This window comes from Phaenicophaeus curvirostris, chromosome 14 (assembly GCF_032191515.1).
Source record: "Phaenicophaeus curvirostris isolate KB17595 chromosome 14, BPBGC_Pcur_1.0, whole genome shotgun sequence".
Lineage (NCBI taxonomy): Eukaryota > Metazoa > Chordata > Aves > Cuculiformes > Cuculidae > Phaenicophaeus > Phaenicophaeus curvirostris.
In genome coordinates, this window is record NC_091405.1 from 21,190,036 (window position 1) to 21,214,468 (window position 24,433).

A 24,433-nucleotide genomic window follows, 5' to 3' on the forward strand; every position below is an offset into this window, starting at 1 on the left:
TGCCAGAGAGAAGTTGAGCATTGCGGTGGAGGGTACAGCATTGTACCACAGAAATGACCAAGAGTAAAACTGGTCGCTTGCTGCTGTTACCTGAGATCAGCCTCAAAGAGTGGCAAAAAGGTAATTAAGTCTGTGTGTTTAAACCAGTTCTGCAGCATTGCCAGGTCAGGAAAGGACATGAAAGGACCTGACAGTGTTCTTGAAAATTAACCACGGTTACCTGAATGATTCCTACTGGCATTATTAGGAGTGCCATTAGTTTGTTTTGATCTGACTCTGCGGCTGGCTGCTCTACAGCTGACCTGGAGCAAGTCATCCACACAGGAAAGCCCTAAGCAGCTTTCATACCTTTAGAGAAGGGCATCTCTTCCCCTCAGATGTGTGTCCTTTTACAAAGGCTCTTTCCACCTTCATGGGTCGTGGGGTGGACTGCAGGCTCAAGGGAGCAGCTGGCATAGAGCAGCTCCCACTGTTGTGGGTGTTTTGGCAAGTAGGTTTTGAATCAGCGCAGGGGGGTCATTTGCCTTCAACAGAGTGAGAAAACCCAGGCGTGCCTGGCCCTGCATGGCTCAGGGCATCACAGAATCACAGAATCACAGAATAACCAGGTTGGAAGAGACCCACCGGATCATCGAGTCCAACCATTCCCATCAAACACTAAACCATATCCCTCAGCACCTCATCCACCCGTGCCCTAAACACCTCCAGGGAAGGTGACTCAACCACCTCCCTGGGCAGGGAGCGACCATCAAATGCGGGAGCGACCGCAACACCAAGCCTGTTCTTTCGCCTGAGCATACATGTTCAGGCTTTAAGACACAGAGTAAACGCCGTATTGTATCTACATTTGTCTGGCATTTTAACAAGACGACAAGTTGAGAGTACTGTCTTACGCTGGCAATTCTGAGACAAGGTAGGATTTCCTTTGAGAGTACAAGGTCAGACACAAAAAAACAAGACTTGCCCTATAGCTTGAGAACCAAGGGTGGGAGAGGAGAGACAGAGAGATGGATATGGAGCATGTTCTACCCTGTCACAGTGAGACAAGGCTCAGTTCCATCGGTTCACCCTGTGTAAGGGGACACATGGTCAAGTAGAGACATTTCCTTACCCTCAGTGGGAAAATGTCGCTGTGCAGAGTGAACAGCGAGTGAATAACCAGTTTCCTGTGAAACTGAAGAAATTTGTGATGGAAACTTCTCAGTTATTGGCTGAGGCTGGTGGTGAGGAGATCCCAAAGCTCTGGTCGGTGCTCAAAGAAACCCATGCTTTGTCAGTAGAAGATGTGAAAGCCAAACCAATGGAGCTCCTCAACAGCCTTCAGAAATTATCTGGGAATTGCTTTGGACGTTGGCAGCATAGTGTGCAGCCATGTGCGAGCTCAGAAAGAGCTGTTGGGAAAGGGATCATAGCCCATTTTCTTCATTTGTTACATAAGAAGAGTTACAGGCATGTCTTGTGGGTTTTGTGTCAGACCTTGTATGTCCTTTCGGGGAGGAAATGAAAAGCCTGATATTTTAGCAGTTGGAAATGCCTGCCTTGGTTTGGTTTGGTTTCCTGATTCCATTTTGATGCAGTAGGCAATTCAGAAAATAAATCTGCGGTAAGGAAAATGCAGTTGTTATGGGAACACCTGAGAAAGGCAGCTGAGAGAGGGGAAGGCGCCGGCTCAGCACAGAGGCGTGAGAAGGAAGTTCATGTGAGGTAAGGGAGCAGCGTCTGGGCACCGTCTGCTTCGTGGGTGGGTTTCCTGTCACAACAGGGGCGGAAAAAAAGGCACTTTAAAACTGTGAGCGTGTGGCTCCATCTGCTGGTACCGAAGCAAAACGTGTTGTTCTGGACACAGGCGGAGGAGCGGTTTCTACAGCTCTTTTATGTTAGCGGCAACAACAATAATAATCAGCTTAAACACACGCGCCTCAGCCCTAAGCCACAAGTTACTGGTGGCATTTTTTTGGTGGAGCTACAAACCGTTCCGCTGCATGGGAAGAAAACTGTGTTGTGAAACGTTCTCCTAAGTGTGAGGCCCCAGAAGCAGCTTGGCTTCCAAAGCCCAGCACCGCTCTCCTGCATGAAAACAAGGTTTGATCAGAGCATGGGCTGTGCTAGTGAAGTTTTTTTCCCTGGATATTGAGCCTTGAAAATAAGGAACCCTATGTTCTTCCTGTGAAGAATATTCGGTAGGGCAGAACTGTGGGAATGAAGGGGCGGGGACAGAAATTTACTGTCCGTTTTGCTCTGTCTATGCTTGTGCCACCCTTGGGCTAGCCTGAGTGGTGAGTTGTTTGCACACAGAACTTACCCATGGAGAGGGCTCTGTGGAGCTCTTAGAAAGAGTGTGTTCCTGTCGGTCCAGCTCCCGTATGGGGGGGAATTGTGTTGCAAAAATGGTCCCTGAAGCACACGCTACCTGAGGTTTCTCATCACGGCCTCAGCAGCCCAGCTGTGATGGAAACCAGAGGCAGAAGCAGCCTCTTCTCTTCAGGAAGGTGCTTCTAAGGCCCCACACAGAGGGAAGCATTTTAAATGGCCACAAGCTGTGCTGATATAAGGTGACTGCATCCTCCACAGCTTTTGTTTTTAGCATTTGGTCTAACCTGTCCCTGCAGCTGGAGTGCATGGGGCTTCCCTAGGCGGCACCGGAGCTTTGCTCCTGAGGCTGCCTACAATTCCTACCACCTTTTTTTCCCCCATCCCCATGTTTAACCCTCATCTTCCTGCTGTTTCGTTTCATTGGTGATTCCAAGCTTTGCTTTCTAAGGTCTGTGGCCCTTTCTCTGTAGATTCTCTTCCTGTGGATTATTCTAAAGGGATCTAATCACCTTTCTGAGAGATGTCACGGGGGTAGCACCTTTCACCAGTACAAATAAATCCTTCAGAGCTCTTTTATTAGTCTGTACAAACCCATACCAAATCCTGCCTGGAGTACATTTGATAAATCGGATCTTTTGCAGACATCTGGAGATAGTATTTATGAATCCCCAGCCAGTTTGTTTTGTAGTCACTGTTACCATAACTCAGGTTAATGTTGTTGCCACTTTTAACTTACTAAAACACATGTGGTGCTTTATTGCTAGAAAAAGAAGTGGCTGCCTTAGAACAGAAGTTCTTCTAAAACCTTTCTTGGAAGTTTGCTCTTTGGAGGAGTGAATGTCACATCAATTGTCCTAGCTCTGAACTGCCATTTGGAGGGTGCAGCTGGAAAAGAGATGACTTAGGTACTGCAATGGGGAGTGCATGAGCATCTAGACTGAGAATTATGTAGCAATAGAGATCTAAAATAACAAGTGGAACGAGTAAACTTTTAGCTTTTCCTGTGAAGATTTGCTTAAAAAATACTAGATCCCAAGCGAGAATGCTCGTGCCAAGTTTTAAATTGCATTTTAATTTTTATAGCTGTTGTAATCTCTGATATAGGACCTTGGTCTCGTAATGGAAATGCTGAGTGCCTTAGCTATTGCCTTGCAAAAAAAGAGTTGCTGTAATGGGCTACAGTTCCAAGACAAGTTTGCAAGGATGGTTTATGTCTGCGTAACATTTCTCTGGTGGGTCTAAGCTGGGCTATTTGCATTATTTGAGGGTATTTTTGTGTTCGTGATCAGCTGTATGCAGCGCTCATAGTAGCGTCGGCCTCCAAGGTATAACAGGCACAACCCGGCATGCCCTTACCCACTGAAATGTTGCCGCAGGAAGAGGCCTCGAGCTTGGACACGCTGTTATAGAAAGTACAGAAGAGCCTATTGTCTCTTCTTCTGTCCTGATTCTTCTACATTCCCGCACAAAAGAAGTGGAAGTTCCCAAGGAGCCTGGGCTGCAGAAGGATTCCACATGCCGGTGCTCTTTTCCCTCTCATTATCATACGCTTGCAATCAAACTCTAATTTTTGAAATAAAAAACCTGCAGGATTCTTTATTGGGACTATTAAACCTTCCATCTTCATTATTTAGGACGGCTACTTACCTTTTACTCAATGAAGCCATAATGCAACTGCTCCTATAAAAGCTACCGAAATGGCTACTGTGGCAGTGAGTAGATTTTCCTCCGTGTAAAATAATCCTCTGTGAGTGAGACATAACTATCATTTACATTAATTAGGCAGCCATATAATGGGGTGTTCAATAGCTATTACATCATTTAAATTCTTTAGTGAGCACCTCAGCCACCCAAGAACTATCCAGCTGAACATTTCCTAGTCCATAATTTTGAAATAATCCTTTACAGGAAGAATGTGCATGGCAGAGTGTGCAGACAATTTCACCCCCAAAAATTCATTTTATTCAGATTTATGGAATTATTTTAACATTTAAAAGCTCTGCATACTCATTCTTCCCTCCCTCCCAGAATAACAGGGCTGTTAAGTGGAGCCCCTTCTGGAGCCAGTACTGTGTGTTCAACAGGGAGCTCCTGGTCCGAGCTCTCTGTGGGGCTGGTCTCGCACCCAGCACCAGCGCGTTTCCCTGAGCGTTCTCTTGTGAGCCTGGGCCGCAGAAGCGCTGCAGGTGCGGTCATGTTGCAGTTTTTGAGTCCTCTGCCTTTAACAAGCATATGAGGACTTCAGAACTCAAATTCACTTTTGGCGACTGATTTAAAATCTGTGAAGTCAAGCCAAAGGCCTTTGGCATTTCTGGTGACATCGTACTTCCTAGAAACTATTTTAACTCATGTTCTAACTATATTATTATATATTCTTTTATATATCAAGATTAGTGTCTCAGCTGAACATAAGCACATAGGTCCCAAAGCTAGGATCTCATTCTGAGAGCTGAAAGAGATGAGGCTGAATACATTAGCTGATAGGGAAGAGATGTCTGTTATCAGGCCTGCCCCGCAGACCTTTAACATGCTGCCCAGCTGCCTGCAGAAGGTGATGGCTGCTCAGTGCCTGGATATGTGTGTCTGAAAATACCATGTTTAAAATCGGTGTTGTTGGGCCATCGTTAGGTGCTGTGGGGATAGTGCTGTGCGGAAGAGAAAGAAAGTAATAGCCTAAAACCAGGCTGGGGAGCAGGGCAGGGGAACTGTAAAGTTTAGGCTGTACCTTCGCCTTCAGCATCGCAGTCCAAAGCGCTCAGTTGTGTTCATAGTCAGTTGTGTACTCATTCATCGTCCCTTCTTGGTGGTTGCACAGTACTGTATTATACGGTGACAGAAAGCAGGGAGAGCTCTCTGTGCAGCATGAGGTGTGGCTGGGTTCCCTGTGTCCTCGGGGGTCCCTCTGGCCAGGCAGGCTGTGCAGGGCTGTCCGAGCTGGGACTGCTCTGCTGCTCCTCTAGCACCCGTGCCTCGGTCTCTGTTGTTCACAATGGCTCGTTAATTTAATCTGCCCGGTGTGTGCCCCACCGAAGGAACAGGTTTGCCTGCACGCCACAGGGTGTTGGCACTGGTCACTGGAGCAGTGATGGGACGGAGGGTAGCACGAGACACAGGCAGGCCAAAGCTCTGGAATTCCATGGAATTGGCCACTGTCCGTGTTTGTCCTGGTATGTAGGGCCGTGGTCCGGTGAACGGTGTAGCGTGGCAAGCTTTGTCCATGTGTTTGTCTAATGAGATGAGCAACTCCCTGCTTGACGAGCTGGGAGGGGTGCAAGGGGCGTCAGCTGGCGAGGGCTGGGCTTGCATTGTGCTCAGGTGTTTTCCATTTGGTTTTGGTGCTGCCCCAGAGGTACCTGGGGCTTTTCTTGGCTGTGGGAGTGTGGGAGACTGACTGGGTGTAGCCACTGCTGCTACAGGGCTTTTCCTTCTGCTGCTGGGCTCAGATCCTGTGTGGTGTGCAGGCTGGAGGAGATGGAGCTGCTTGATCCAGAAAGGAGCTCGTGGACTACTGTAGGCCTCGTACTCGCATCACCTATGGTAGGGTCTCTGCAGAGGAAAGGGAGATTAATGAGGGGAAATAGTTGTGTATGTGCCGAGGGGGGAGTGCGTGTGGCAGGAGCTGGGAATGAGCCATCCCGTGTGAAGGTGTTGGTGGCTGTGGCAGAAAGATAAAGTGGCCAGAACCATTTATTAGCTAGAAAATGCGCGTGGCTTTCCTTCTGTGCTCTTGCTCACCCTGTGCCATTTTTCAGTCTCTTCCTATTAGAAAACACCACCAATATTTCCAGCTGAGGTTTCCAAACCTGTGATTTGTAAATTATGATGAAAATAGCAAAGCCAGGTTTGCTCACCTTTTCTGTGCACACCTCAGAAGGAGCTTCCTTCCCCAGATCCTGCTGGCCTGGCACAGCTGTACCCTGTCCTTTTCTCCTGCAGGTCAATAGAGGCATCGTTTAATAAGAAACACCTGCTGCCCTTGCCAGGACTTTTCCTTTGTGCAGCTACTTGTTTAGGACTATGTGCTACTGTTCTAAGCTATTTTAAGGTTTGTTTAACAGGAATTGCTTGGTCAAAGGTTAAGAGGCTTAGAAGTGATTTTTGATGTCTTGCATTGACATGAGTCCTCCCAGCTCAGAGATACTAAAATGGACAGAGTCTGCGGGGAGGCAAGCTTGCCCAGGACTTTAGGATCCATTAAAAATGGATCTGACCTGGGTCCGGATTTTATGCACTGTCTATTGCTTTTGTGAAACACTGGGTATCTTGGATATAGAGAGCTAACATCCGCTACATGGTGCTGCAGTTTCAGTGGTTGAACATGAGTTTCCCAAGTAGAGTCCTGGGAGGTTCAGGGGTTTCCATTGGATTGCTGCATAACCACCTTTTGGAGGAAGTATAAAAAAATCCTCAAACAGAAAACTTTGTGTGTTTTCTTGGGTGAGTGGCTTGGCTTTAATTTCAAGCATTTCCTACAACAAATTATTTTGAGGTTTCAAACAGAAACTATTGGGGTTTTTTTTCCCCCATTCTTACTTAAATGTTCAAAACTTAGTAACTGGCATGTTTACAGTTTTTTTCAGTTCAGGGTGATTACAAATATCTGTGTCCTTGGTATGTTATATCTACGTAGGAATAGGGAAGCAGAAACACATGTAATGTACTGGGACAGTTGTTTAGGTATAAACATGTTGTGACAAATGCGTCTCTGCTGTGTGCAATTCAGAGGAATTAATGGGAAGGAAGAATCATGTTAGAGACACCTGTGATGAGTTATTAGGCTTTCTGTTGTTAAATTGAGTAAGTATTTACTGTCTTGACTAATGAGGAGCTGGGGATAATCATGAATCAGGAGGGGAGGATGAGTGTGAGCCGTCATTTTGTGTCATGCAGGCTCTAAGGAAGCGATACGGGGTTCAATGTGTTGTGGTGAAGATGAACGTGGAGCTGTGGTGTGAGGAAAGTGGACAGGGCAGGGGGTGGCTTGAGGAACTGATGGTGATGCCAAGGTCTGTGGGAGTAATCTGGCTGTCGGGTACTGGGGCTGCTGGGAGCGCCTCCCTGGGTCAGTACAAAAAGGCCTTAGCAAGGGATTTGCCAACTGCGTCTTGAACGTGTGGCTATCGCGTGCGTTTGTTACCCATCAGCACAGGGCTGCCTCAAGGAGAGCTTCGTGTGTCTCTGCAGCACTCCTTGCTGTAAATCACGAGTGCTGTGCTCCTGTTTCTCATCAGGGACTGCCAGGCAGCGCCTGTCATCTTCAGTCATTGAAATAAGTTAAAACCAGAAATGCCAGGAGCTGTGGGAAGGGGCATCCTGTTCACCTGTGTGTCCGTATGGTAGAAGATGGTACGTCCTTCACAGCACTGCAAAACATGGTTGTGCCTAATGCCAATTTGTACAGCATTCCCATTAATGATGTCTACTTAAGACATCCATTAAAGGCCCTTAATGTTAATTAACCAGACTATGCCAATAAAGTTCTATTAACTTCCTCCATTAATTTAATATTATAGGCATTTAACAGATGTCTTAATTAGATGTTACACTGAAGGCTATGAGCAAAATTAAAATTGGGTCATTGTCCTGCAAGGAAAGTTTCTGCTATGATTTATGCTTCCTAGCTCTCTGTTTTTCCTTCTGGTTTCTCGCAGGAATCAAAGGCATTTAATTTCAGGAAGCACTGAGTAATGGGGATTGTGTAAAGTAATAGCTTGGGTCTGATGACCTTGGCACATCTTGTTTGTTCTTCAGATTCATTGGGAAAAGCCCCTACTCTTTGGCACCCTCAAGTGTGTCTATGCATGTTTTCAGAAGTCTTGGTGTTTCTCCTGGTTTTCCACTGCTGTGAAGCAGCTGTGCGGTGTGCATGCACTCAGACCTGAGACCTGGACAGGTCTCCCCTGGTGCCAGTGTAAGGTCTCTGTTAGAGCCCCTATTGCACCCCTAAAGCAAGTGTCTATAGAAGGTTTAAACAGTAGAGAATTCTTCACCAGTGGTCAGCGAGTTCAGGCGGCTTATGCTATGAAACTACCTGCCTTCTTGTTTGTGAGCACTCTGGCACTGGAATACAAGTGATAGAAATCAAGTGCTGTCCATGCCAGCCTTTAAAACCTGGGTATGCAACATTTATATTTTAATAAGAGCAAAGGTGTTCTTTTAAATGTGTAACAGACCCCATATAAACACAGGCTAGTGTGAAGCTGTGAGTAGAGGTTAAATATTCATAAAATAGTTTTGTGGGTAATTAAGTACAAGATTGAATGGAGGTTAGTTCTGTGTTTGAATTCCTAACTTCCAGTGCCTCCCTCCTGTGATGTGTTGTTCCCCACGCTCTGCATGACAATGTGTTTGGCTAAGGGAGACACATCTGATCTAACCTTAAAGTGTTATAGTATTAGTAATGCAGCCCTGCAAGCTGTTTGCTTACTGGGTGCTTACATGTTCAGTGTGTTTGTTTTCACTCTTGTGCCGTGTATTGTCTGTAATGGTATTAACCACAGGGATGGAAATAGCCATGGTAAAACCCATCAGCTGAACCAACTTGCTGGCACTAGGCAGAGATGTTGATCAGAGTGTTAAAAGACATAATTTCATTGTGCAAATTTATGATTATAAACTGAAACAGAAGTCAGGCAATCGGTATGAGTCATGTACGTTTAATAAAAGCCAGAGCATTCTATACAAATAACAAACTGGACGCAGCCAGCTCCAGTAGCCTGGGAGAAGGCTCTAAAGACAGCGGACACCAGTCATTCTTCAGGAAGCAGAAATGCTTCGGAAACACCTCCCATAGCTATTCCACTTCCAGCCTGCTGGGAAGCCTGCTCTGCAGGAACACAGCAGAGAGTTCTGTCCATGCTTCTGTTTCCCAGGAAATCACAGGTCAATAGTTCCTTTCAATTTGAACTTTTTCGCAGATCGCTCACTTGCTCTAAGCTGGAACTTGCTTCCGTAGATGTAGGAAACAAATCCATCGATCTCCAAGCTAAATACATTGTTAAGTTTGGGAACAACTGAAAAGGAAAGAAATTAACAGCAGTAGGCTAACATAAATCCCTGCTGTGACAGTTTACTGAGTACCAGGGCTGTTATGCGCACATAGGCTGGAGGCTTGCCATGTTTCAAGGGTTTTATGCTTTAGCAAGAGAAGAAAAATGCCCAGACCCTTCCAATTTTAAACTGGAGTTATGCAGGTTGGCTGTCTCGGGAGCACACAGCACATGTGGCAGAGAACATCCAGCATGATCCGGGTGAATGAGCCACTGTGCACAATCATCTGGGATCACTGGAAATGCATCTTTCTGTGTTGCTCCTCTCTAATGAGATACACTTTGGTCAGGTACTGGGCTGTTGCCTGGTTGGAAAAGACACTGACTCCTGCTGCTCCATGCACAGAACTAAAAATGCTGATACAAAACAGCATACTTGGAGGTGTGAGGCAAACAGTGTGTTTAAAGAATCCCTGATTAGTCAGGTTGTGAAGAACACAGAAAAAAGTCTTGCCTACCTTTCAACTTGTCCTCTTTAGTGATAATTTTGAAGACATGTTTAAATTCCTGTAGAATGATTCCTGTTATCCCAATGTAAGAGGGGCACTTCGATTTCGCAACTGAAAGATGATAAGGATATTAGCAGATCTCAGGGGCATGGGGTTTGTTTGCTCTCCTACAGCTGCCTCATGATCCTAAAACCTGGTTTGCAGTGTTCTGAAATAACACAATTGAAGTAATTGTGCAGCAAAACTTGAAGTTAATCTTTGTAACCAGCAATGTGATTTTCAAGAGTGGATGAAATGCAATTAGAAATAGGATCCATCCACATGTGATCTTGACTGTGTGGTTCTAGAGTTAATGGTACCAAAAGCTCCTGGAATTGCAGGAGTGTTTGCTTAACCTCAGAGGTTTTGTAAAAGAAAATAAGCGGAATACCTGTGACAATAGCTCCATGAAGATCAGCTTTCAGCAGTTTGCTCTGAACCACATGGGGCTGCCTTGAAGGAAAAAAAATTACATGCAAAGGGAGGTTTACTACTGATGTCACAGAGCTTACAGAAACAGCACGTGTCTGCATTGAGTAACTGTGCTGTTTCAAGCAGTGACTCAGTAAACCTCGAAATACCTACTATGTCAGAACCTCAGTGATATTAAAGGAGCTTGGCTTACGTATCTGGCCTCAGCCCATGGCAGAGGTCTCGGATGTACTGCTTCCAGAGTTCGTGCAGGGGCAGGAAGATGGCATATCTGCAGGAGAAAGCCAAGTAGTATTACACGAGAGCTGCGTCATCAAATAAACCACTGGTAGATTCCCAAAGTAACCCATACTTACACCAGAGGCAAGACAAATGCTTCTCAGTGAGGCAACTGGCTCTGGTAGCTCAGCCTGTGAGGTGACCCCTCTCAACAGCAGGTTTGCCATACAGAAATGGCCCACACCAAGTGTTTTCCCCTCTTGCCACCCTAAACACAGTGTGTTTGAGGAGTGGGCTGCCTTGGAGACAGGTGAAATCCCTACTCATGAACTTCCTGGCTCTCTCCAAGGCACGGGTGGATGAGGTGCTAAGGGACATGGTTTAGTGTTTGATAGGAATGGTTGGACTCGATGGTCCGGTGGGTCTCTTCAAACCTGGTTATTCTATGATTCTATGATTCCATGTTAGCAGTGCAGGGGCTTGTGGCAGCAGTGTTGTTCTGGGGAGCCTGGTGTACTCTTCTGATTCAAACACAGCTGCAGTAAAAGTGCTTTCTCAAGAAGGAATTTCCTGCCCTGGCTCTTGGGCAGAGTCTATGTGATGACGGGTTAGCGTCCACACGTTTGTGCTGCTGCTTCCCCACGCTTTTGATGCGCTTCCCGCTTCTACTACACCAAAGAATCTTTGAGACCTTACCTTTGCTGTTCAGGCTCGATTTCAAAGAGCCGCAGTTCCCGCCTTTGCTTGGCAGTGAACCCTTTCGCTTTCCTCCTCCGGGGCTTTGCCTTTTTCTTGGAGTAATGCTCCAGAACCACCGCTTTGCGGGTGAGCACGTCCTGGATGGCCTCCTCTCCCTTTTTCGGCATGCTGCGCTTCAGGAAGGCGCTCACAAACGCTCTGGCCTCCTCAGCGCCTTGCGGCTACAGAGATCGTAAGGGAGGCTTCAGAATGCCGGCCTTCACCGAGCCGGGGGCGGGCGGGGCCGGGCGGGGCGGCGGTTACCTGGAGGCGCAGCCCGCCCGTCTCCGCCGCGGACAGGCGCCGGTACAGCTCCCCTGCAAGGTGAGACGGGGCGGGTGAGACGGGGGGTCAGGCGGGGCCGCCGCGGGCTGCGCCGACCCGGGCCCCGCTCGTCCCCCCTGCTCCTCACCCTCCATGGCGGCGGCGCTTCCGGCGCGGAGGGTGACGTCACGGGCGAAGGGGTGGGGCTCGGCGCGCGCCCAGCCCGCCCTCCCCCGGCGCGCGCCCTGGGCGCGCGCCGGGGGAGGGCGGGCTGGACGCGCGCGCCAGGGGAGGGCGGGGCCCCCTGAGGGGACGAGGTGAGGCGGAGCCCCCTCATTTTCCTCTCTCCAGAGGTTCTGTGTGCCCCTGCAGCTGGGACCAGAGCTCGGAGCCCGTGTCCCTCACGAAAAAGGATGCAAAACAAAGAAGGGATGTTGCCTGGTGCAGCCATGAGGTTGTGCAGAAGGGGACGCTGCGGCTGGGACAGGTTAGCCCCTCAGGTTAAGGTACATGGGCACCGTTTAATGCCTTCGACCTCTGCTAGGAGTCTGAATGCTCACAGTGGTTAGTAGAGAAGTCACAGGTTTGTTTCAGCAGAGATCAGGATGTAAAATTAACGCTATTTCTAGGCGGAGTCCAAGAAACAGCCTTACAACGTGAAATCTAGTTATTGTTTTCCACCCTCAGATTGACAAATCCTCTCAGATGACTGAGCCCTGCTTGCCAGGGGATACTGAGGGAGCCAGTGGCTGAGACAGGGGACAGGAAACAATGATTTTGTGCTGTGCTGCTGTTGAGCACAAAGGTGTTAGGGTGATTGATCACTGACAGGGAATGATGATGTAGATCTCTGTATGTGTGTGGAGAAGTCTGGGCCAGTCTCTGCAGGGTATGGTGCCTGAGCACCGGTCGGTTTGTATCGCAGACCTCCAGGCAGTCCCGTGCTTTGCCACAGCAAGCAGATCCCTTGGCCTCTCACTGCTGTACAACCCAGGAGCACCAGGATAAGCACTATGGGTCTTCGGGGCCACTTGAGCGTTCCTTCACTGGATTTATGCTGACATTCCTAGGGCACTGCAGGGATTAAGAGTCAAATCACTGTTGGCAGTACTGTTATTGTAAATCCAATGATCCAGGATAAACTGGTGCCTGGGGAAGCTGGCCTCTTCCGACAGCTCGACATCTTCATTTCCCAATTTATCTTCAGGTGCAGCGTCTGAGGGATCAGCATGTTAGCGTGCGTCCGAGCATAAGGGATCTCTGTCAGGATCCAAGACTCCCATTAAATGAACGTGGAAAAGAGCAGATGAGGAAAGGTACGTAAAATATGAATAGAAAATGAAGTGGAGATATGCAAGGAGAATCACTATAATGTGTGTTTTGAACATGCAGTGTTACACACTCTCCCTGTCTTAGCGTCTCAGGCTTCTGAAGCTTTGCATTTCAAGTAAATCATCTTGGAATAGGTTTAGAGTGATATAAAATCCCTAATGTCTGTTATTAATACCAAGTTATGAGTTCCAGCATCGTCATTTCTTATTTTATTAAATCTGTGCCTGGCTTTATTTATTGCTCTCTAAAAAGAATAACAACAAACCCCTCTGTCCCCTGGCACTGCAGCAATCCTGCTGTGTGCAGCAGAGGGCTGCCGAGTTCCAGTGCTGGGGACAATCCTTGTGCTGGAAAAGCCTTGCCTGCCTGCACGCATCTTCCCAGTGCTCTTGGCTCTGGGTTTTTTATCCCTCCTGCTGCAGGTTGCTGTTATTCAACTGCCTGGTTCAATATAAAGAAAAAATATTTAAAAATTCTTTTGTCTTTTCTGAAAGAAATTTGCCTGTTTGCAGCTTTATTTAGCATCCAGGCTCCAGTCCTTCCATACACCAGCCTCTTGTGCACCCCCAGTAAAACTGTCAGTGGAAAGAGGATTTTGAAGGAATTAAATTTCAGCACAAGTTAGGGAGGTGACTTTTTAAAATATCAATATATTCTTATACTGAAATAAGCTCTGCCCTTCCTAAAATGTAAAAATATGAGCAACCCTAGAATACCTGGAGAGAACCACTGTGAACTGTAGCTGCCCAGCCTCCTCACCGAGGGGTGCTGAAAGAGTAACGCTTTCTCCCCAAAGAGCAGCGAGGAATTGGTGAGCTGAGGCTCTGGCAGCTGACACTGGGTTTCCCTATGTGCTGAGATCATGCGTGATCCAAACACGGGTCCGGACACCACTGCTGCCCGGGTACAGATTGTGTTTCCTAATGAATACAATGCACTGCATTCATCTCTTATAGTCGTTACCTCTGCTGCACTTTGGGTCACATTCAGGTCTTGCTGAATATTTTATTTGGGTATATTTTAGCACAATTAACATTGGCTCATATGCGATAGGTATGTGTGATGCAGCAGGAGTATTAACAATTGTAAAGTAGTAACAGTGATCAGAGTTCTAGCAGGTTGAACAGCTTAATGTATTTAATTAACATAAAATTAACATAATACATTAAAACTTTAAAAATAATATAAATAAGAAAAGTTTTAGGCTCAGGAATCAATTGTGCTGGGCTCCCAGCCAAAAATGCAGATAGACTTTTTTTTAGAGAAGGGCTGTCAAGCTCTGCCAGCCCACAGGGCATGGTTCAGTTGTCTTGACTTGGTGCTTTACCCAGGACGAGTGCCTTCTGGCCAAGAAAGCGTCACCGCGTGCTGCGTGTTGGTGTCTGTAGCGATGTGTGCTACGAGAACACAGCCGGGGGGCAGGACAGTGGTTTTCACTGGGGCTTAAGTGATGGGAAGGGGAGGTGCTTCTCTCACAAGTGTGAGGGCAGGCTCCAGTAACTGTCTGCTGAAGAAACCATAACCCAGAGCAACAGGAATATTCTACCATCTCTTTGGTAGAAATCTGATAAACCAGGGAGTGAAGTGGGTGTCTGAGGAGGTAAAAGGAATCTGTGCAGCTGGAGTGAGCTGGCCTGTCAGGCTGGAAGCTGAGATCCGCCTGGAGATGCCAGTTTGTTTGCCTCAGCAGTATATGGGGAATTTTAGCATGAGGTTAATGAATACACTTTGCAGTGTGACAAAATGACAGGGGTGGGAAGGGGAGAGCTCTCACCCCACCAGGGATTGTTGCAGGTAGAAGAGGTTATTGAGCACTTTATGCTTGTAAAACAGAACAGTGGGTGAGAATGGGAGAGAAAGAGAATGTTTCATGTTAGCAGGTCCTCTAAACAGAACAAATTGATCGCAGCCTTACAGCCGACCCAAGCCACGTTTGCAAGCAGCTACTGGGGGATCCTTTGTTTTTCCACAGCCCAGTTAAGTGCAGAGCCCCAGTCAGCAAAATGCTTCAGCTGCTCGGTTGGTGTGGCTTAACGGGATTTCTGAGTTACCAGAGTGTGAAATGAGGAGTCGTGCAGTGGGGTCACATGAGCAGGGATTGTCCGGGATGACAGCGAGCCAAAGGACGTGAGAAAGGACTGGCTTGTACAGGTGTGTGTGGGGCAGCCTTCACAGCACTGTGCCTGCTCTCTGGGCTGGGCATCCAGCCTGGCTCTGCTCAGGCACATGGGGCTTGAAGACACAAGGTCCTGACTTACACTTCCCAGGGGGGCGTTAAGGTCATGACTGCAGGTATTCCAGCTCTGGAACACGCACTGCAGCACAGCGGGCTGCTTTCTGAAAAAATGCTCTGATCTGTGAAATTATCCACACTGAGGAAGCAGAAGGCAAAGCAGATTTTCCTTTATTGCCTCCTGCCTTAGAGGAGGATGCTTGCTTGCCCTTCAGTGTGATTACAGCCCATTTACCACTGCTTTGGTTTGAATTTCTGAGCTACGTTTTTCAATAGTCACAAGGTAGAAGTGTTTTCTTTTCAGAGCCTGGAGCAGTCAGTGCAAGGGCAAAGTTTATTTAACAAAAAGAGTAGTTCCAGCTGAATTCACATTGTGAAATTACAGGTCCATTTAAAGCAAAATTGAAACGGTGGCATGTTAGGGTCAGGGAAGGAAGATAATGACCTTTGCTGCAAAGTGCATCCAACAACCATCTTTGCGGTTTTTAAGGTTTTGTAGGGCATTTTTCTTTCCTTTGTATAATTAAGCTAAAGAATAGAACACAAAAAAAAGAAAAAAAAATGCCCTAGATGCTGAAAGAAAGCTGGAGGCTTGCTCAGGGGTTGCAAGCAGAGACATTCTAAATGGTGTCTGAAACACTGACTGATTTTGGAGCTATGGGCGCTGTCCTTCCTGCCACGGACCAGGGTGGAGGGCTGTGACCTTCCTCCCTGTGTGTGTCCCCAGGGGTGACCTCCCTGCCGGCTGCCGTGTGTGTCCCAGGGATGCCCTGATGTTGTTGTGGAAGGGAAATTTTTGAGAGCTGTTAGTCAAGTGCAAGTAACTCACAGGCTTTCAGCATCCCATAAATTACATTATCATAAAACAAAACCCAGATTGCCAGCAACCATTTTTACATGCGGGCACGGTTCAGGCCTGTGAGAAATATGAAAATACATTGTGATCTAGCGAAGTAGAGGTGGTGTGCAGCAGGGGCCGTTTCCCACTTAAAACTGCTCTTTCCGCAAGACCAGGGTTTGTGCTGCTGGGCTTGGAGGGCACTTCTTTCTCTGAAATGTTGGGGTGTTGCCTCAAAACATCTGCACACTGAATACATGCTAGAGACATGAAATAGAGAGAGGAGGAACGGATGAGGAAACAGTCTGTGCTGTGCAGCAATAGCCCGGTGTCACCACTCAAGTGCTGGGGTCAGCATTGCTCCATCACAGTGATTTTACAGCACTAAGCGCTGTGTCCTGGTTTATCTGACTGGGTGGGCACTAGCTTGACCAGCGACTTAACTATAAACCGAGGTTCATTTTAGCCAGGATTGCAATTGGCACCTTGCTGTGCGGTTAATCAATGTGAGCCTCTCATGCCACTCTGCTGTAGAAGTTGAAATTCTAGCCAGCAGCTCTATTAATGGATTACACTGTTGTCATTATTTGTAGCGCTGAACAATTGTATTTTTACTGTCTTGACTGATTTAGCATAGATGAATCACAAATGTGAGTGTATTCGGGAAAGATCATGAAGTAGCTGATGTTTCCTTCATCAAATTGTACATTTCCATCCTCTTGTCTGATGTTGTTGCTGGTTGTCCTGGGGGGCATCACTGCTGGATATGGTTCGATCTGGACCATTGCTCTGTACAGCCCCTGTGGTCTGACTTGGATTTAGACGTGGATGCCACGTCCTTGTCCAAAGTTTCATGGCCTTCCTGAGCGCTCAGCTGCCCCCAGCCTGGCTTGGTGGCGGCGAGGGATGCTGCTCAGGAACTTCCTGCTCAGAGCAGGGTATGTTCAGTGGGACAGCGAGGGGCGTTGCAACATCGTCCCGATTCCTGCTGGAGACACGGGATTAGTTTAACTCAGGAAAGCAGGCTTTGAAATTGTGAGGCACTGGAGGGTCCCTTCAGGAGCCCTGTGCTGCTGCTGTCCTTGCTGCCGGGGGAGAGGCAGTGGCTGTCCTGCCAGCGCGGAGCACGGGGGGCTGAGCTGGGGCGCTGGGAAAGAGGTTTCCTGAGCTGCATCAGCCATGACAGCGTCACCTCTGCCATCCTGCACTCAGTGCTTCCAAGGGGATCCCAGAAAGTAGCGAAAGGAAAAGAGGGAGCCTTCACCACCATGCTGGTGATCCTCTGGAGGCCCTGAGGCCCGGTTCTCTGTGTGCATGTCCCTCGGCCCAGGGCTGCCTGATGCCACGCGAGAGCACGAGTCCTGAGGGGTAACACAGCTCTGGGACCCCCAGCTAACACCCGCCACCGCGTTGCTGCTCTGGGAGGGGGGAGGACGAGGCAACCCAAGGCGCTGTGAGTCCTGGCACTGACCTTCCTGTGCCCATCCCAGCAGCACCAACGCTCCCTGTGGGCCAATGACATGTTGCTAAAACAGTGGAGACAGCTGATTGGTGATGTGCTGACAGGTGTCAGTCACTGGGATTGCCTCTGACAGCTCTGGAAGCACTGACATGGCTGTGCGGAGCAGAGGCTAAGTAAGTGACAGCAGATGCCTTAAAAAGAGCTCTGCCATGGGAATTCAGAGCCAGATCCCATGTTTAGTATGGGCTGTGAATGCAGAAGCACTCTGTTTAAAAAAATTAAAAAAAAATTAAAAGCTATTAGAAGAAATGGCAGCACTTGGAAATCAGATGTACCTACTAATTCCTGCCAAAGCAGCTGAGCTGGATGGGCAGCGTGAACACCAACACTGGCCCAGATCCTGTGTGGAGCGGCCCAGAACCCACAAGGTCACCATCCTCATGGGGTCGCCAGGGCAACGTACAGGCCTGAAAAAGATTTAGTAATGAAGAACTGTTTTGGTTTGTTAATGATGACTTCTGATTTTCAAGGAAAATAATGAGAAAATCCAAAGCAAGGTCCATCTTATGTGACCATCTGGTTTTCCACCCCATGTGAAACTCCTGCTGCTTCCTATTTCATGGGCGTAAACACAGAGATGAATTAAAGTTTTGGACAGACCTGGTCAAGGAACAGAAAAAAAATAAAATAGCCAAACACTTCCTTTCCAATCTTCCCCTAAGTAAACTCTATAAATGGAATTAATATATGTATAAAGAACATACTTGGAGCAGTGTATAACCCTCAGCTGAACTGCAGGCATTTTTGAGTTATTTATTAAGACCTTGGTCATTTAATTTGTATTAAGCTACAGATGATTTTCCAGATGAGATTTAAGAAATGTTAACAATACAAGGGAACTGAAGCTGCAGCCAGCAAATGGGAGCCCCATTCCCTCTCAGCACGGTCCCCTTCCACTTGGCTCCATGGAGCTGTGACTTGTTTGACTGTGACTTGTGGCTTCCTCTGTTGTAAACAAATGTTTTACCATCTGAACATTAATTTTCATATGTGGGTATTTCTGCACTGGTTTTCCCTCTCCCAGGGCCCCCATGGCCCCCAGCTCCCTTGGCACGGCCGGGAGAGCCCTTCCCTGCACAGCCAGGCAGCCGCTCACTCCTGCAAATTAATATTCTGACAAGGACCCTCCATCCAATCAGTCTTTGCTAAAAGCATTAATTAAGACTTTAACATTTTTGATCCCATCAATTTTCTGTTCCTTACTTATTAAATAGATGTACTAGCGGAGCTGGAATAATAACAGCCCCGAGTTTGGGATAATGAATAAATGAACTTTGCCGGCCTCTGGCTAAGCATGAAATTTGCTGTGCAGTTCCGCCCGCAGCTCATCCATTACCCGGCCTGGCTGACACGCAACTCCAGGAGCGCATTATTTACTTGCTCACCAGTTCCAAGCCAGATGAGGACTCAGAATGTTTTATGTGGGAAATGAAAAATGCTGTGCTCAGTCTTTTGTGTTCTCCCCCAGGTCAGGAAGCTGCTCGCCCCTCTCTGCTCTCTTGCCACTTATGGAGATGGGGTCGGGACCGCACACCCGCTTTCCCTTGGGAGATTTGCCAGGAGGGTACCAGGAACCAGGTAATTCTGCTGTTCCCTCACACACTGAAGGTCACTGTGTGCTGTAAAACTGCTTTTGCTCCGTGTATTTTTGCATGTGCCTGGCTCCAGCATCGGCTCCATTGCGCTGTTGTAAATCCATTTGTGTAGAAATCCATTAACTCTCCGTGAATTTATAGCAGCACAACTGTAAGCCAAGCGTGGCTGGTGGTGCAGGCTGGAAATAGTACATGGGAAGTGCAAAGTTCCATTTATTTTCTCTCAGGAAAAGTGTCCTGCCTTGTGATCGCCTTACAGACAACTCGGCTCTGGCCCCTCGCAGCCTGTGCTTGTGCTCCCTGCAAGGAGCTGCTGACAGTGCTGTGCCCGGCTCCCCACACACCCACCCCAGCATTTACCCCTGAGGTGAGATTTGTGGAAGAGCTCGGTTTGCAGCAGCCTCTGTCCGCTGTGGGCAGAGCAAACCCGGCCCTGCCCGTGGGTAACTCAGCTCGCGGGACAGTGGCCTTAGTCCCTAACGTGCTCACATGCAGTAGAGCTCCAAATGCTTTACGTTTTTCCATCAAAGTGTTTCTCATTCCTCCAAGTGCTTCCTAAAGACTCAATACTGTCCCGAGCACTGTGTAGCCTCTGCTGAAGCCAGTTATTTCCCCTGCTCTGTGTGACTATGAGGCCAAGCCCAGGCTGGGCATCTCGCAAAACAAGCTGAGGAGGACTTGGAGGATGCATTCCGTATGTGTTTGAAGGCAAAAATAGCTAAGATAGATAACAGTAGAGCCGGTTATGGCAGCGACCAGCTCTTGTGGAAGTTACACGGTGTGCTGGGACGAGCTCCGTGGGGGCAGGGCTGCACCGGGCACAGCGGCTGCCATTGGAAGAGCTCATCCTGTGTGAGGGCTCAGCAGTTCTGAGGCTTTATCAAGAACTGGCATAGGGGAATTGTTATTCTTGCTGCGGCACATGATTCTGATCTCGGCAAGGATAAAGAAAAGTTATTTTTAGCTGCAGATTTAATATTTTTTCACCTTTAATGTTAAAGTCTAAAAGACCTTGCTCATTCTACTCTTGCTGCTGCACATGCAACTTCCCGTTGCTGCCATGTCCCTGTGCAGGGCGCAGGCTGCAGCGCAAAGGGAAGGATGAACGCAAACGCTGTTCTTCCCCCCATGCTTTCTGCAAACCACACAGCATGAGATTCAGGACAGAACGTGCTCTCTAAGCAGTGAAACCAGTGCATCAGGACACAGTGGGTCTGTGCCAGTGGGCTGAGGCCGAACCAGCAGCGTCCCTGCTCCAGATAGACAGGCTCCGCTGCTCCTCGCACCAGCTACTTTTTTAGATAACATCAGGTACATTTTCTTCTTCCTCTTATGGAAAATTTTCATTTGGTTTTCTCCCTTAGAAGGAAGATGAGAAAATACTCGCTGCTCTTGAAGAAAAGCAGAGGGATGATGAGCTCGCCAGAAGCCCCGTTCAAAGGCAGATTTCCCTTCCATGACGACAAGGATGAGCACTCTCGCAGCGTCACAGGCATAAATGCTGGTATTAACTGAGAAATGATCCAGTGTTCAACTCTTGCTTTCCCCCTGTCTTTTTCTCTCAGGTTATCACAGAGTTGCCCTCCCATGCCCCACAGAAGCCAAGGACCAGGCTCTTCAGTGTCTTGGGCTCTGATGCGTTTCCAGGCCTGCAACAACCTCCTCCTGCAAGTTCTCCTGAAGGGCAGGTGTGCTTGTCGTGGGATGATGATGGATTATTCCCCAATCATGGGACACTTCGTTCTCACCAACATTTCATCAGCTTTGGATCCCCGTGGTGAGTCTGCCCTGCAGCAGCGGGCCCTTAGCACACATGGAACACAGAGGGGTTTCGGGCTCACCCCAGGGAGGGCCGGGTGGCACAGATCCCCCTTCACAAATTCCGACACAGGGAGCAACTGGGAGTCCCATCCTACCCTGCTCAGGGAAGACAGGGGTATGAGGAGAGGCAGCGGCACATCCTGCTTCTGCTGCACAGCTCGTGCAGGGGGCATTTCACCAGTGCCAGGGAAGGTCGTACAGCGCTGCAAATGAAAGGACAAGGAGCAGGCAGGGAAGTGGAAAGTGCTTCACTGACTTCAGTGGGAGGAGGCCGCGTTTCTTTACCAAGTCATGCTGCTCTTTCACTTCAAACCCAACCATTCTGGAACAGAAAATAACTCGTGTATTTACTGGAAATAAAGCCTTTTGCCTCACTGGAGAAAAGCTCACTTGGTAAGACAAGGATAGTTTTAAAAGTCTGAATATGTTAAACAAGTAATATAAAACTCTGACTATATTAAACAAATAGCGGAACCAGCTCTAGGGAACAACATTCTGGGTTGATTTGCTTTTTGTTGTTTTCCACTGCTTGAGTTGTCTTCTTTTTAAAGCAGCCTGGAAAAAAGCAAAGTGTCCTACCTCACACACTCCACGCTGCCCGCGTGATCTCGCCCAAACGCCCTGCGATAGCCGGGGTCAGCGCAGGGAGAGGCACCTTAGCCTGTGTCCGGCAGCACCCAGAGGTGTGAATAAACACCTGATTCCCGTGTTCCTTGTCTGTGATGCCTCTTCCCTCCCGGCGCTGCCACAGGGCGGGCGGCAGCCGGGATGCCTTCGCAGGGAAAGGCACATGCAGCTGTGGAAACTTTATTTCAAAATCTTTTTATTTGGCTGTTATTCAGCAATATACAATACAGTTTGTAAACAAATGTCTTACCTTGTTTCCAATCTTCATTTAAAAATAAATATTATCGAGAGTGAATAGTAATTATGGTAAGATGTACCTTTTTAATTAAAATGCCTCCAAAAGAAATAATTTAATTAAAAAAGACAAAGGAAATCCAAAAAACCTAAACACCATAATCTACTAAAAATATTTCCTTTCTTGGGAAGGGCTTTGACCCAGCGTCTTTACATATTGTCATGAAGGTAACTGCTCAACAGTTCGTGCAAAATGAGGAGCCGGAGGAAAGGTTTAGAAAAGAAAAGATATTACATCGAAATAGAGAAATGCTAAGTGCCATGCACAGAGCAGGTTCACCCAGAGGCTGGGACCTAGAGGTGTTATCCTACATGGCTCTATGTTCGTGGCATCCCCGGCGATTACGCTTTCTCCCCGCAGGATCTGTCGTCGGGCTGCGGGGCTGCTCTGGTCTCCCCAGCCGCTGCGTGGGGAGCCGGCGCTCAGTGGTTCAGCAGCAGCTGGACGAGCCGGTGCAGGACGAGCAGCGACGTGCACAGCAGCGGGTCTGCAGCGGACACGGCTCCCGTACCTGGAGGACGATATTTCACTCTTTATCTTTTCCAACGCAGAAGAGAAATAGAGGAGGATTTATTTTTATCCCTTCAGAGCCAGGGGTCAGCAGCTTCATTTTAATAGTGAAGCAGCCTCCTAAGGCTGCCCCAGCACAGGCGCTGCCCCCACCCACCCGCAGCCCAGGTACCGGCGAGCGAGATCTCTATAAATACCCCGGGATCGGGTGCACAGCGAGACTGTGGCATCTTCTTTACCTTTTACAGGCAAGAGCAGAATCTTAAATTAAAAATGTGCACAGGAGCTGTAGCAAAGCAGCGGTCGGACGTGGAAGGCGCCTGTGCCAGTCACCCCGGGTCGGGCTCCCTGGCAGCACCGAGGCTGCGGGCGGGTCCGCGGGTGCCGTTCCCGGAGGCTGGCGAGGGGAGCAGCTCTTCCCAGGCAGGGGCAGCGCCGTGTGAGCGTGGGCAGCCGTCACCCTCACCCCAGTGCTTCAGCCTCCGTCTCTAGGAGACGCAAAACTCTCGGCTGGGATCAAAGGAAAATCCTCCCACGGGGCCCACCCAAACCCTGCTCTGGGCCACTGTCTCGCCCATGAGGCTGCAGGGTTATTATCCGATATCCCAAAGCAGCTCACACGCTGTGGTGCGCGAGCTCGAGGCCTGTCCCCGCAGCGCTAGCTCAGGGAGACCCGGCTGGGGGGACATCACTGAGGTAGTAAGGATTTAATTAAATCCTGGCATGCACGAACACAGGGCCGAGGAGAGCCAATGCGCAACAGCAAGGCACTGAGGTGAACATGGGATTTTTCTTTTTAAAGCTGAAAATCATTAACACACACACAACTGAAGCAGTAGCTTGTAAAATTCTGGCCAAAGACACTAGATGTGGATGCAGGGAAGCCAGAGCGTGGGATGGACAGTCTCCAGCCCCAGAAGCTCCCGCTGCTCCAAGGAAGCAACGCAGGAGCCCACAGGCCCGGACTTGGCCTTCCCTGCCCCGGGAGCTGTGGGCAGGGCTCACAGTCCCCACGCCTGTGCTGGTGCCAGCACTGCCGTTCCCAGCCTCCAGCAGGGCCCGCAGCTCCCTCACACACGGCCCATGTGCACAGGCGTGATACCCCGCACCTTCAGCAGGCTCATCCCCTATTACTGAGCCGCTGCGGCCATGGAGGGCAGCGAGCAGCGGGGACGGAGTGCTGGCCCCAGAGCTGAGCACAGAGCTGCTGCCCAGAGACCTGGAGCAGAACAGCATCCGCCGCAGACCCTTACAGGACATTATTTCAGTTCTATTTGGAATACTCATTTGATGTTTCATTATGTAAGCTTATTTATCACTACACAGACTTACAATTTTGCTTTTCAATTACTTACGTGCACGTGGCTGAAAGTCTCCCACTAAGCGGAACAATAACAAATTGTTCTGTTCGCGTATGGTGAATTGCTCCCTGGCTTCACTCATCCTTCTTTTCGATTTACAACATAATCGTGTTTTACTGTAGTTTTCTATTTCGTAATTTGTTTTGTGCCAGCATTCATCAAAGTTTGGCTTAAAACAGTTAATCCAATTGAAAACAAACATTAATTACCAAGTGACTTGTGACACATGTTAAAAATGGGAGGATTCTTTCACAAGCTGTATTTAACCAGCAGCCAAAGCCACGTTTTTTGGCAGTTTCCTATTTTTCTTCCTAGGGAGAAGCTGAAAAGGCCCCTGATGTCTCTCTCTGAGATGGTGGTAAAACACAGTGGCGCCAAGAATAAAAAGTTGAAAAGCATCAGTAGCCAATTTTCCTTGAAAGTAACAACATCTAAAACACAACTGCCCCTTCGCGACAGAGCCGGCAGCACCACGAGACTTGGCTCCGCGCTGGCTTTTACGCAGTGATCGCAGCCTCAGCCCGTTTCCTTCAGAACCGTGTCCTGCCGAATCCCTCAAACTCGGCATTTCATTTGGAGGTGAGGGAACACACTGACCACAGCAACCGATTTATTCTCTTGGTCCAGAAGCTTTAGACCATGCTTGAGACATTTGTGGAGAAACTGCTCCTGTGACCTTGTCCCTACGCGAAGAATGGGGTTGCTATGGGCGGTTGGTCAAGGCTCGTTACAGACAACAGCAAACTCCCTCTCACTGCAATACAAACATTCGGAGCCCTTCTGCAGCACAGGAGGG

At 48.5% G+C, this 24,433-nt stretch overlaps 3 protein-coding genes across 5 annotated transcripts in view; 1 reads left to right on the top strand and 2 right to left on the bottom strand.

Moving 5' to 3' along the window:
- LOC138726437 (uncharacterized) lies at positions 1–21,769 on the top strand. 3 transcript variants are annotated; one of them, XM_069868181.1, is made up of 5 exons: positions 1–120; positions 18,897–19,006; positions 20,388–20,464; positions 20,589–20,800; positions 20,915–21,607. In XM_069868181.1, the coding sequence occupies exons 1-5, from the start codon at positions 54–56 to the stop codon at positions 21,055–21,057; spliced, it is 609 nt and encodes a 202-aa protein (XP_069724282.1). In that variant the 5' UTR covers positions 1–53; the 3' UTR covers positions 21,058–21,607. The 3 variants fall into 3 exon arrangements, with proteins under 3 accessions (XP_069724282.1, XP_069724280.1, XP_069724281.1); XM_069868179.1 differs by having other exon boundaries at positions 6–120; positions 21,396–21,769; XM_069868180.1 differs by having other exon boundaries at positions 7–120; positions 21,399–21,769.
- POP4 (POP4 homolog, ribonuclease P/MRP subunit) lies at positions 8,949–11,698 on the bottom strand. Its single transcript, XM_069868609.1, has 7 exons — positions 11,652–11,698; positions 11,504–11,556; positions 11,198–11,421; positions 10,476–10,553; positions 10,242–10,303; positions 9,821–9,922; positions 8,949–9,326 (listed from the first exon to the last, which is right to left on the bottom strand). The coding sequence occupies exons 1-7, from the start codon at positions 11,656–11,658 to the stop codon at positions 9,190–9,192; spliced, it is 663 nt and encodes a 220-aa protein (XP_069724710.1). The 5' UTR covers positions 11,659–11,698; the 3' UTR covers positions 8,949–9,189.
- VSTM2B (V-set and transmembrane domain containing 2B) overlaps positions 21,632–24,433 on the bottom strand; it is a 12,428-nt gene continuing 9,626 nt past the window's right edge. Inside the window, exon 5 of the mRNA XM_069868794.1 lies at positions 21,632–22,277. Coding sequence (XP_069724895.1) covers positions 22,189–22,277 — 89 coding nt within the window. The 3' untranslated portion in view covers positions 21,632–22,188. The remainder of the gene's footprint in view (positions 22,278–24,433) is intronic.